We start from the raw sequence: 11,776 nt of genomic DNA, 5'->3' as shown, positions 1-11,776 counted from the left end.
CCAGTGCAGTCAGAGCAGCACAGCCCAGCCAGTGGGAACAGTTGGAGAAGTTGCATTTATACAGGAGCCAGAAATAAGGTGCTTAGAAGGCATCTTTGTAGTGATGCAACTGTGCACTCTTGTGATGCTACTAATAGGGCTATATCTCTTAAAACAAATCATCCCCCTCTTCTCCACCAGCCACATCACTGAGGTATATTCAGAAGAGAAATCTGAGTGCAGAGCTTGATCTCAACTCTATTGCCACAGTCAGGATAGGGGGTAAAACACTTGCTGTCGCACCCTGCTGCTGTCGTGGCTGGGGTGTCTCTTGGTGCCCACATCACTCCTGTGTCCAGGCACAAAATGTGATGGTAGGAACAGCTGTAGAAGCCCAAAGGGGCTACCTGATACTATCATAAAATCATAGAAAACGAGGGTGGGAAGGTACCTCAGGAGGTCACATCTAATCCAACCCCCTGCTCTAAGCAGCGCCAGCCCCAACTACATCATCCCAGCCAAGGCTTTGTCTAGCCGGAGCTTAAAAACCTCCAAGGATGGAGATGCTACTCTCTGGGTAACCTGTTCCAGTGCTTTACTGCCCTCCTAGTGAGAAAGTTTTTCCTAATATCTAACCTTGCTGCAACTTGAACTTCCCTTGCTGCAACTATGCCTGTGCTGGGCACTTCAGGGATACAGGGTGAGACCGTCTTGCCTCAAAGAGTTTGCAGTCCAGATCAGCAAGGTTGGGTTGATATCCTCGTGTGAAGGCAAGGGGAACCCATGGGTCTGTGACTGTGCAGACTGGGGGGAGTTATGGTAATACTGTGATTTGTACATTGGTGCTAACAGCGGCATGGGTGCAGTTATTTTAGTTATGTCTTGTTAAAAGCAGGTTCAAACGCAGCAGCTCCAGATGAAGCTGCTCTTAAACAGAAGTAGGACAATCCAGCTGGCTTGGATTCAGCTTGTCATGCCGGGAGCCTGTATCAGAGTCAGGGGCTGAACCCACTTCTTCCTTTCCAGCAAGCACATCTTGCTCTTGAAAGATGCTCTTTAAAGGTGGTTGTGACCTCAGCCCTCCGTTAGGCATAGATTACTCTTTCCTTGAATGAACACGCAGAAATGTGAATGTGGCTGCAATCTCCAGAGGAGGTGACACAGGGTGAAGATCTCATTCTGTCTCCCATTGTCCCAGGTCAGGCTGCAATGCTGTCCCAAAGTCAGACCAACCAGCCCCCAGCCAGCTGCGGAAGGCAAATGCCAGCATTGGAGAAGTAGAATCAGATGGGCTCAGACTGGGTCAAGTTTTGCTTGCTGGGCAGGTCCCTTCCGTTAGGCATCTGTGCTCTTGTCTGGGTCATCCGGGGCTATGTGCGGCATGTGTCCATAGCCATCATGATGCGCTTCTGGGACCTGGACAAAGCCAAGGACACAGTAAGAAGTCCTGAGACTACTAGGTGATGCTGTAATTGGTGACCTGCATTTCATTTCATTGCAAGCTCCCCCAGGGGTGCTTGGAAAAAGAAATATTGAGGACTCACCTCCCAATAGACCTGATCTTCAAAGCACTGCGTGTCTGGGGGGGATGCCAGGAAGTTCATTTTCAGTATAGCACCTGGGAACATAAAAAGGGGTAAAAAAGGGTTGCTCTCTTCTCTTCCCAGAAGCACTGACCCACTGCAGCTGCAGAGCAAGTGCCCTGATCCTCTGAAAAAACACTGCCTATTTGCGTTACCTGTTTGGTCTCAGGCATTTGAGCCACTTGTGGCCTCATTATAATTGAAACAGCAGCTCAGTTCCCGATGCCTTGGCTCACACTGGCATCTAGTGGCCAGACCAGGGCAGGCAGCGGTGGTTTATGGTTTATTTTATTTAGCTTATAGCTTCTGGGGGTAGGGATGGTTTTGTTTTGTTTTGCATTTATATAGTACCTAGCACTAAGGGGCACAGGACCACCAATGGTGCTTCGAGGTGCTGCCACTATACAAATAATGGCAGTTATAAAGCATGAGATGGTGGTATGGGGAAGATTTGAGTCAGTTCTTGGCTCTCCTACCAATTTCTCATAAGACCCAGGGCAGGTCACTTAGTTTTTTAAAGACTTTGAGCTCTGCAGGACTTCAGGGGGGGTTAGGCTCTAAATGCCTGTAAAAATCACACCCTAAGTTTCCCCATGGCCTGGTTACTCTCAGTAAGGCAAGGATTGTGGCTGTCTTGTCTCACTTCTTTGGGGCATGGACAGTCTAACATGGGGGGCCATATTAGCTTCACACGCTCCCTGAGTGCCCCTCTGATCCCTGCCCCGTCCCATCTGCTGCTCTTCTATCTGCCCCCAGGCCAGGCAAGATCCCATTGCAGCCCCACTGACAGGAAATATGTTCATTAACGATCTGGAAGATGGGATGGGGTGCATCCTAAGCAAGTCCATGGATGGCACCAAGCTGCAGGGAATAGCAGATAGGCTGGAGGGCAGGGCTAGGATTCAGAGTGACCTAGGCAAATTGGAGGACTGGCCACAAGAAATCTCATGAGGTTCAACAAGGACAAGTGCAAAGTCCTGCACTTAGGACGGAGCAATCCCATGCAGCAGTACAGGCTGGGGGCTGACTGGCTGAGCAGCAGCTCTGCAAAAAAGGACCTGGGGGTGACAGTGGACAATAAACTGGATACAAGTTAATGGGGTGCCCTTGTTGCCAAGAAGGTGAACAGCATCCTGGGCTGCATTGGTAGGAGTGTTGCCAGCAGATCAAGGGAAGTGATTATTTCCCTCTATTCTGTACTGGTGATGCCAAATCTGGAGTCCTGTGTCCAGTTTTGGACCCCCCCCCACTACAGAAAGGATGTGAACATATTGGAGAGAGTCCTGTGGAGGGAAGTGAAAATGGTTTGAGGGCTGAGGCACATGACTTATGAAGAGATGCTGAGGGACCTGGGCCTATTTAGTCTAGAGAAGAGAAGACAGAGCGGATTTAATAGCAGCCTTCAGCTCCCTGCAGGGGGGTTGCAAAGGGGATGGACCTGGATTGATCTCAGTGGGGGCAGATGGCAGAACAAGGAGCAATGGGCTCCAGTTGCAGCAAGGGAAACTGAGGTTGGAGATTAGGAAAACACTCTCTCAGGAGGAGGGTGGTGAAGCACTGGAAGAGGTTCCCCAGAGAGGTGCTGGAGTCTCCATCCTTGGAGGTTTTTAAGACCCAGCTAGACAAAGCCTTGGCGAGATGATGTAGTTGGGGCTGGTCCTGCTTGGAGCAGGAGGCTGGATTAGATGTGACCTCCCGAGGTCCCTTCCCACCCTCATTTTCTATGCTTCTATGAAAACTCACCCACAATGCTCCCTCCAATCACCGCGAAGCCCAGTGTCACGAGCAACGCGCAGAGCTGGATGACGGCTTGGTAGCTGGCCGTCCAGCTTCCTTCGGCGATGAAAGGGAAGACATCGTACATCCTGCAAGGCAGGTGAGAGCTTGGTCTGACTGGGGAGCCCCTTGTCACCCGTGCTGGCTACACAAGGGCCTTTGTGCCCTTCCAGGGTCTGACGCATCAAGGGTCATCAGTGCCAGTTGTATTAAGGCCTTAAACACCCCCAAGACCTGGTTTTTGACCCTTTGGCTAGACTCCTGAACTGTGGGTTAGGCATATAGGCCAGTCAGACCCCACATCATGCCTTTCCATCAGTGATCAACACAAGGCACTGAATGGGTTGAGACAAGGCACTGTAAATCTCCCCCTCTTCCTGGGAGCCAGCTGCAAACAGACTACTGAGCTAATAAGCCTTGGAGTTGATATATCCATACAACAAAGGGGCACCATACCCCAGCCCACCTGAGTGAGTTAAATCAAGCTAGTAGGGGCAAGAGCAGTAAAGACACAGCACAGTAGGCTGTGGCACCCGTTAGCAGCCTGGATGCCCTCCTGCAGAGCGGGGATGCTAGCAGAGCATACACACCCTAGCTACTAGCATGCTCTTGTGCCTCTCTCACTTCTGTGCTAGCTGGATTCAGCTGACACAGAGACGTGCTCCCTTAGCACCTGTGGAGCAGTATGCAGGCAGCAGTGGAGATTTCCCATCTCCCCATCACTGGTTGGGGAAAGGGGCAGGGGCTGCTATTTGGAGAAGCAATCTAGGGGTGCTTCAGCCAGGGGGGTTGAGCAAGGCCTCTTGCTGAAGTGGTGCCCAGTGGTCCTCACCCATCACCGTAGACATCATGAGTTGCCACCGCTGAGACCAGCACACCAAGGAGGGCGCCCAGCACCCCTGGCATCCCATGAAGGTTGTGGACACCGCAGGTGTCCTGTATTTTCAGCCTGGAGTCCAGGAGGGGCTAGAGAGAATGCAGAACAATGGTGAGGTTGGGCAGGGCTGCACGTTAAGGGCATGTCTGAGCTGGGATGTCAGTCCTACCTGCCCTCTCCCACTAAACAAGGGCCAAACCATGGAGGAGGAGGCAGCATGAAGCTTCCCCTCCTGCCCTCTGTCTATCTGAGGTTGCTCTAGGGGATGCCTGAAACCCAGGTCTGTTGGGAGCAACCCTGGAGTTTCTTTAGTGTTGACATCCTGGGGTGCTTGAGGGGTGCCAGGCAGGCAGCCTCGTGGCTGGAACAGTCCCCTCTAGCTGTACTTGGGGGTTTAGGGCTTTTGTGTGCTGCTCTGGTGAAACAGGCCTGTTGTGGCCATGAGGATTGGGCCCCAAGTGCTGTCAAGCCACTTACCGTGAGGAACTTGAAGCCAAGAGTAGAAATGAGGCCAGCGAGGAAACCAGCAGTCATGGCTCCGAAGGGCGTCAGCATCATCTCGCCGGCCGTGCCGACCACCACCCCTCCGGCTAGAGCTGCATTCTGGATGTGGACCTGGAGAGAGAGCTTGGAGTCAGTGGGGGGCTCCCACAACCCCCATCCAGTCCCGGACAAGGAGATTAGGTGAGGTCCAAAGTGGCAGCCCGTTCCACCTTGGTTGGCACCTAGCACTTCATTTAGAACTGGTGCAGATCAGGAGAATCGGACTGTTTTGATCTGTACTGCAGGTCAACCTGCCATAGAAATGCATTGGATTGACCTGTCGCTGGGATGCAGCTCCCCAGACTACAGGTCAGCCTGCCATAGGAATGCATTGGGTTGACTTGGTGCCCAGCTGCACCTCCCCAAACTACAAGTCAACCTGCATCTCTCCAGGTGTCCAGCATCAGGGCTTCTACTCTGCACCCTTATGCCCAGGCCTGGACAGTTTTTACTTAAGAGGGAACCACAGCAGTGGAACAGGAGGATGGGGTTGGACTCACCATATCTAGCTTGCCCTCCCCATTGATAAGGGATGACATGCCGAAGGTGGCCAGCGTGCTGGCAGCCAGTGAGAAGTACGTGTTCACTACTGTCCGGTGCTGGTCATCACCGTGAGCGGTGATGGCTGAGTTGAAACTGGGCCAGAAGATCCACAGGAAGAGCGTGCCTGCAAGGAAGGGGAAACACAAAGCCAAGGTCAACGTGTTTCTCACACTGCTGATGCCCAGGGATCCTGGTTTTCTCTGATTAAAAAAAAAAAATCCCCAATTTTCAGATTTAAAGGAGTAACCCAAAATCCATATTTTTTCCATGACTGAAATGAAACACCGCCATATATCTCCAGAGTCCTTACCAATCATGGCAAAGACATCCGAGTGGTACACAGAGCCTTCCCGCTGTCTGCTCTTGTCCAGCTGAGGCCGGTACAGGACCCGCGATACCATCAAGCCAAAGTAAGCCCCAAAGGCATGGATTGTCATGGAGCCCCCAGCATCCTTGGCCTGGGTGATGCAGGAGATAAAAGGCAGTGGTGACCAGGATGGGGAGGGCAGGCTGTGCGGAAGGACAGCGCCTGTCGCAAGCCAGCAGCAGATGTTGTGTGAACTCTGAGTCTTCTGCATCATTGCTCATAGGATCATAGACAAGTCAGGCTGGAAAGGATGTCACATGGTCATCCAGTCCAGCCTGCAGCTCAAGGCAGGATCAGCCCTGACTTATCCCTTCCAGCCCAGCATCTGCCCAACCTGCCTTTGAACATTTCCAGGGGTGGAGACTCGACTACCTCTCTAGGTGCCTGTTCCAGTGCTTGACTACCCTCCGAGTTAGAAAGATCCTCCTTACATCTGGAGTCCTGTGTCTAGTTTTGGGCACCCCAACTACAGAAAGGATGTGGACAACTTGGAGAGAGTCCAGTGGAGAGCAATGAGGATGGTTCAGAGGTTGGAGGACATGACTTATGAGGATTGGCTGAGGGAACTAGGCCTAGAGAGAGAAGAAAAGACCGAGAGGATTTAATAGCAGCCTTCAACTCCTTGAAGGATGGCTGCAAAGAAAATGGAGCTGGACTGTTCTTAGTGGTGGTGGATGACAGAACAAGGAGCAATGGGCTCAAGCTGCAGCAAGGGAAGTTGAACTTTCTCACTAGGAGGGTAGTAAAACACTGGAATAGGTTACCTACAGAGATGGTGGAGTCTCCATCCTTGGAGGTTTTTAAGGCTCAACAAAGTTTTGGCTGGGATGATGTAGTTGGGGCTGGTCCTGCTTTGAGTTAGATGTGACCTCCTGACGTCCCTCCCAACCTTCATTTTCTATGATTCTATCTCTAAACTCCATTTCCTCTGTTGCAGCTTGAAGCTGTTGCTCCTAGTCCTGTCCCCTGCAGCCACAACAGAGAAAAGCCCGTTTCCAACCTCTCTGGAATCTCCCTTGAAGACTGTTATCAAATCCCCCCCTAGTCTTCTCTTCTCTGCACTGACAAACCCAAGCTCTTCCAGCCTTTCCTCAGGCCTCTAACCATCCACCAGCTGCTCATGGTTCCCCACTGCCCTGCCCTGGGCACTCTTGTTTGTGGTACCAAATGCATTTTAATGCCACTGCCCGGACTTCGCACCAGTGCAAAAATGCATCTCCCTTCTCCAGGGAACAGGAGAGCAGAAAAGTGGGGGCAGGTGACAGAACAAGGAGCAATGGGCTCAGGCTGCAGCAAGGGAAGTTGAGGTTAGATATTAGGAAGAAAAGAACTATCTCACTAGGATGATAGTAAAGCAAGGGAACAGGCTACTCAGAGAGGTGGTGGAGTCTCCATCCTTCGAGGTTTTTAAGACCTGGCTCGACAAAGCCTTGACTAGGATGATGTAGCTGGGGCTGGTCCTGGTTTGAGCAGGGGGTTGGACTAGATGTGACCTCCTGAGGTCCCTTCCAACCCTGATTTTCCATGACTTACCCCCAGGAGGCTGAGCAGGATGTATTCATTAAGGCCGAAGAGTGTGACCTCAAACAAGGTCATCAGGAGCAGCTGGACGGGGCTCGTCTTGCCCAGAACTGCTCCGAAGGAGATCAGAACAGCTCCGGAGCAGAAATCGGCATTGATCATGCTAGCGGGGAGAGAGAGAAGGCAGGAGGGTTGGCGTGTGGCTGAGGGCAGTGGGTGCAGTGCCAGCCCCAGCCCCAGCCCCAGCCACCACTTCCTGCCCCGAAGTGAATTCTGCAAAGCCAAATTTCATGCTCTATTCAGTTTTAACAGGCCCTGAGGAGGCTGAGCTGGTTCGTGCCAGCTCTCTGGACAGTCACAGGATACCCACACTAGAAAGGGGGGAAATAACTCAGCTAAGAGTGGGCACAAAATCTTTGAATGGATTAAAAAGCCTAGGCTGGTTTGTGAGCAAACAGGGGGGCTAGATCATAGCTTAAGGGTTTTGCTTCCTCCTATGCAATGAAATGTTCTGGCCAAGCAGGAAAATGGTTCAATGGGGTTTTTCCTGGCCTTGAAATCTATAAATAAAGCCCTGTCCCCATCTAGGTCTGTATTAAACAGCTTCAGCCAAAATCAGTCCTCTATTGTGCTCAGTGCTGTACACAGGCACCCTAGCAGAGACTCTCTGCCCCAAGGAGGTGATAGGTTCCCTGCTCAAGAGAAATGAGCTGTTACTTTATTAAACAGGTGACACTGGGAGTCAGTAGCAGACAAAGGACTTGAACCCACCTCTTCTTTGTTTCAGGATGACCAGCAACACCAGCTTCCCCACCCCTTTTGCCTACCAAATGAGTTAGCAAGTTGGGCTTATAACATGCATTTCTCAGCTGCGTGGTAACCTGGAGAAGAGCTGCCTGTGACCCAGAGAAAGCTGCGTGCTAATGCATGTGGTGTGATGCCTGCCGGCCTATTTAAGATCCTCATGTGGCCCACATTGCTATAGCTTCCAGGTGCCTTGCCGTCTTGGAGGCACTCGTCCTCAAACACCCTCCGCTGAGCGGGGGCAGTGCCATTATCTCCCTCCCGCTGAAAGGGGAGCGAGATGTCAAGTGGTGTAGTGCCAAGGTGGTGATTTGGAGCAAGGGTATCTGGGTCTCAAGCAAGCACCCTCACCTCTCGATTCCAACATGAATCTTGCCGTTGTGGAAGGAGTGGAAGAAACCCTGGATCAGCGTGGACCACTGTATGGCAAAGGCCGCTATCAGGAAGTTGAAGGCGATGCTTCCAAACCCGTAACGCTTCAGGAAGGTCATCAGGAACCCAAAGCCGATGAAAATCATGGTGTGGACATCCTGGAAACCTGAGGAAGGGATTAGAAGCATTGTAGACCCAGTGGAGGGGGCAGAGGAAGAGGATTTGCGAACAAGAATTTAAAGTTCTTTCTTTTCCCTCTACCCGAAACCCCTCAAAATATAGCAGCAAGGTTGGTGTCTGAGATCTTCCCCTGAATGCTGCCATGGGTCTAAAGGAAAAAATGAATAGGGCAGGGGAAAAGCCACAGAAATGTTTAATCAGTTTCTGGTATTAGCACACGGTGTGGAGTTAGCCAGAGAATCGGCTCCCAGGGGGTGGGTGCAGGGCAGCACCAAGTCCTCATTTTACTGTGAGAAATTCCCATTGCAGCCCCTCGTCCCCCTGTTTCCACTGGGGCTTGAAGCCATCCCTACCTTGCTTTCACCACCCTCCAGAAGCTGCATTTGATCATTGAATGATCTTGGGCATCTCCTGAGTGCAGACACGAGCCGGCTGAGGACCCTTTTCTCTGGGTTCTCCCCAGGGGATGGTGCCCTATCCTGGGGGCTGCTGCACCCAGCTGTGTCTGCGGCCACTTTGATCCGCTGCCTTTTGAACCAAATGTACACACTGGAGGCCCTGACATTAGAGATCTTTTGCAAGAGCCGGGGACATTAGTCAGTGTCTGGGCAGGTGTCCAGCCTGGGGTCTTGCCACTCACTCTCTCTACCACCAAAGAAACTAATTTTTGCTTTTGAACGAGAAGCTGGTACGTAGCACTGCGTTTCAACAGGGCAGGAGAGAGGGGAAGGGAGTGCAGTGGTGGCCTTAGGATCATTGGGACCCTGGGCAAGAGAGTCATTTGGGGCCCCTTAGAGGCATAAGTTGAAGAAAGAACGTTTTTAATACGTTGAAGAAAGAAAGAGGGGGCATTAGATAACTAATCAAGAGTTAAAATGCAAATAGAGCCACTTCCTTGCAAAAACTTCACTCCCCAAAAAATGTGTTGCAAATTTTGGGGTCCCCTAAAGTGTGGCGGTCACCCGGTTTGCCCTCTCCTAAGGCTGCTACTTGGTAGTGCCCTGTCTAAGCACTCTGGAATCGCTCAGGCTGCCCCAGAGGGGCAGTTGCAAGCCTAATTATTAACATTGTGCTTGTAAAAGCTGCATTTCCACCTGGACCTGAACATGGTATTATTATGGGAACATGGCCAGCAGTGCTTAGGCCTTTGTGCAGTCCCTTGCATGCATGCATCTCCAAACACTTGGCCAAAGCAGGCCATTGCTGAGCTCCCCTCCCAATTTCAGTGTGCAGCGCATGGGTTTTTGCTGTTCTTGATGAAGCCCCAGCTCCTGGAGTTGAGGTGCTGGGTGAGAATCTCAGCTTCTATTTAAAAATAAAATGGTTTTTCCAGCCCTGGGGAGCGGGAGGAAGATGGAGAAAGCAAGGAGTGAGAGAGGCCTAAAGACACAGCCACCAGAAGGTGGTATGAAGGGGAAGTGCTTTGAGATCAACCTAGGGCACGGGACCCTCAAGGTAACGAGAATGGGGCCCTCCACCCTAGAGGGGCATGGACAGGGGTGGTATTTGCTGCCTGTGGGGGGGCAGTGGGATATGTATCTGGAAAAGCAGCGAGCAAGAGAGCAGTGTCCATGTAGGGGCTACCTGTCTGGTCTCACACTCCCCTCCTGCCAGGTCCTGTGCTCCCTCCTTGTCTCCACGCTAAATCAGCTTGCTGGGCACTGAGCTCATCTATAGGTACGAGCCGGCTGTGCTCCACTCGGGCGACTGATGCTCACTTATTCCAGCCGACTATCTAGCCCCCTTTCCCCTCCCTGCTGCCAGCCAACACTTTGTCACGTGTGACGGTCTCAGGTAGAGCCAAGCCCAGACTGAGTCTGGCTCTTCCTTGTGACTTCAGGCCCGTGCTGCTGCATGCTTGAGCTGGTTCTCCGCTGTCGGGTGCTTGGGTAATTCATTCACTGCGGGGAAACACCCCACCATTTCCATATACGGGGATTGCTCTTGCAGCCCTTGAAATGAGTCAAAAGGGCCTGGCTTTGAGGGCCTCTTCATGCTGCCAAAGGGGTCCAAGAAGCAGGCCTGTGATTCAGGTCAATGGGACAGAACGGAGCCCCAGGAGCTGGGGGAAGTGGTGCGCTCTCATGCGCAAGGTGCTCATGCACGCTGCTGACAGGGCCCAGGAAGGACCTCACTGTACCTGCACAGTCCCTGGAGGGGAATTCGTGGGTCAGGCTGGTGGAGAGGAAGGAGGGGGTGAGTCATTCTCTGTTTCCGCTCTGGGTGGAGTTGCCCTTGGCAGGTGGAACTGGGAGAACCTGTATGGTTTTCCCCTGCCAAGCTCCTGCCCCCGGGGTGTCTTGACCTCATCAAGAGAGGCTCTGAGTTTTGCAGCCTTTGCCCCTTTCGGATTTGCAGCTGTCACTCGAAGGCAAGAAAGGGCGTGTTTTGCAAGCGCCACCTCTGACCTGCATGCTCAGGTAAGCTGTGCAAAGCCCATTTGGGTCTCTGAAGGCAACCCCAGCCCTGCTCCATGTTTTGCTGTTCCAGGGGTAAATATTTCACTAGGGTTCACGATCCCAGCTCTTGTGACAGCTATCACGGGATTTCTTATCCCCACCATTGGTCAAGGCTCATTTGCAAGGGTGCTCGTTGCAAACCTCTAATGCTGTGCTGGGGGATTGACTGTGTGTGGGTATTCCTCCTTCAGGTCAGCCTGGCAAGGGAGGTGGGGAGCTCTGTTCTCCCCTATAGCGTGGGCATGGGTCTCCACCTGGAGTCCCCTGAGCATAGAGGAATCGCTGACTCTTTGGCAAGGCATGTCCCCTGATTTTTACCTGCGGCTCTTTACAGGGTATGTGGCCCAGCGGCACGTTTTGGGGTGAAGGGTTAGAGTCCGATGGTTTTAGGCCTTTGGCTACCTTCAGAAGCAGGGGTCTGGTTTCAAGGCTGTGGCTTTCTGCCCCTATGAAAAGGATGACTGTAAGGTGCTGGCACAAGGACTTGCTGTTCTGTGCTGTACAACACCTAGCACAGGGGAATCTTGATCCACGGTCAGGTCGATAGAGGGCCACAGTGAAGCTGTCCAAAAGTGTGTGATGTTTGCTCCTGGCTTTAGCTCCCACCTTGCAAGCCCTATTGCCATTGCAATGCAGTGGGGATGGTGAGGGGTCTGATGCAATGGATCTCAGCTGGGTTAAGCACAGATTGCTAGGAGCCCCCAAGTGATCCCCAGCCTGCTCTGGCCTCTGAACACCAGCACCAAGGCTGTCGCATAGTGCTTGGCTTCCC

At 52.3% G+C, this 11,776-nt stretch overlaps 1 protein-coding gene across 1 annotated transcript in view; it reads right to left on the bottom strand.

Annotated features, from left to right (window-relative positions):
• Positions 1-849: 849 nt before the first annotated feature.
• RHBG (Rh family B glycoprotein) overlaps positions 850-11,776 on the bottom strand; it is a 12,944-nt gene continuing 2,017 nt past the window's right edge. The window contains exons 2-10 of the mRNA XM_019520848.1: positions 8,345-8,531; positions 7,202-7,352; positions 5,612-5,759; positions 5,259-5,425; positions 4,693-4,830; positions 4,171-4,304; positions 3,306-3,427; positions 1,524-1,597; positions 850-1,395 (exon numbers count right to left, since the gene is read on the bottom strand). Coding sequence (XP_019376393.1) covers positions 1,315-1,395; positions 1,524-1,597; positions 3,306-3,427; positions 4,171-4,304; positions 4,693-4,830; positions 5,259-5,425; positions 5,612-5,759; positions 7,202-7,352; positions 8,345-8,531 — 1,202 coding nt within the window. The 3' untranslated portion in view covers positions 850-1,314. The remainder of the gene's footprint in view (positions 1,396-1,523; positions 1,598-3,305; positions 3,428-4,170; positions 4,305-4,692; positions 4,831-5,258; positions 5,426-5,611; positions 5,760-7,201; positions 7,353-8,344; positions 8,532-11,776) is intronic.

This window comes from Gavialis gangeticus, unplaced genomic scaffold (genome assembly GCF_001723915.1).
Source record: "Gavialis gangeticus isolate Ggan-Ray unplaced genomic scaffold, GavGan_comp1, whole genome shotgun sequence".
In the NCBI taxonomy this organism is placed as follows: domain Eukaryota; kingdom Metazoa; phylum Chordata; order Crocodylia; family Gavialidae; genus Gavialis; species Gavialis gangeticus.
Note: the sequence above shows the minus strand (reverse complement) of the source record. Positions and strands in the feature narration are given on the sequence as shown.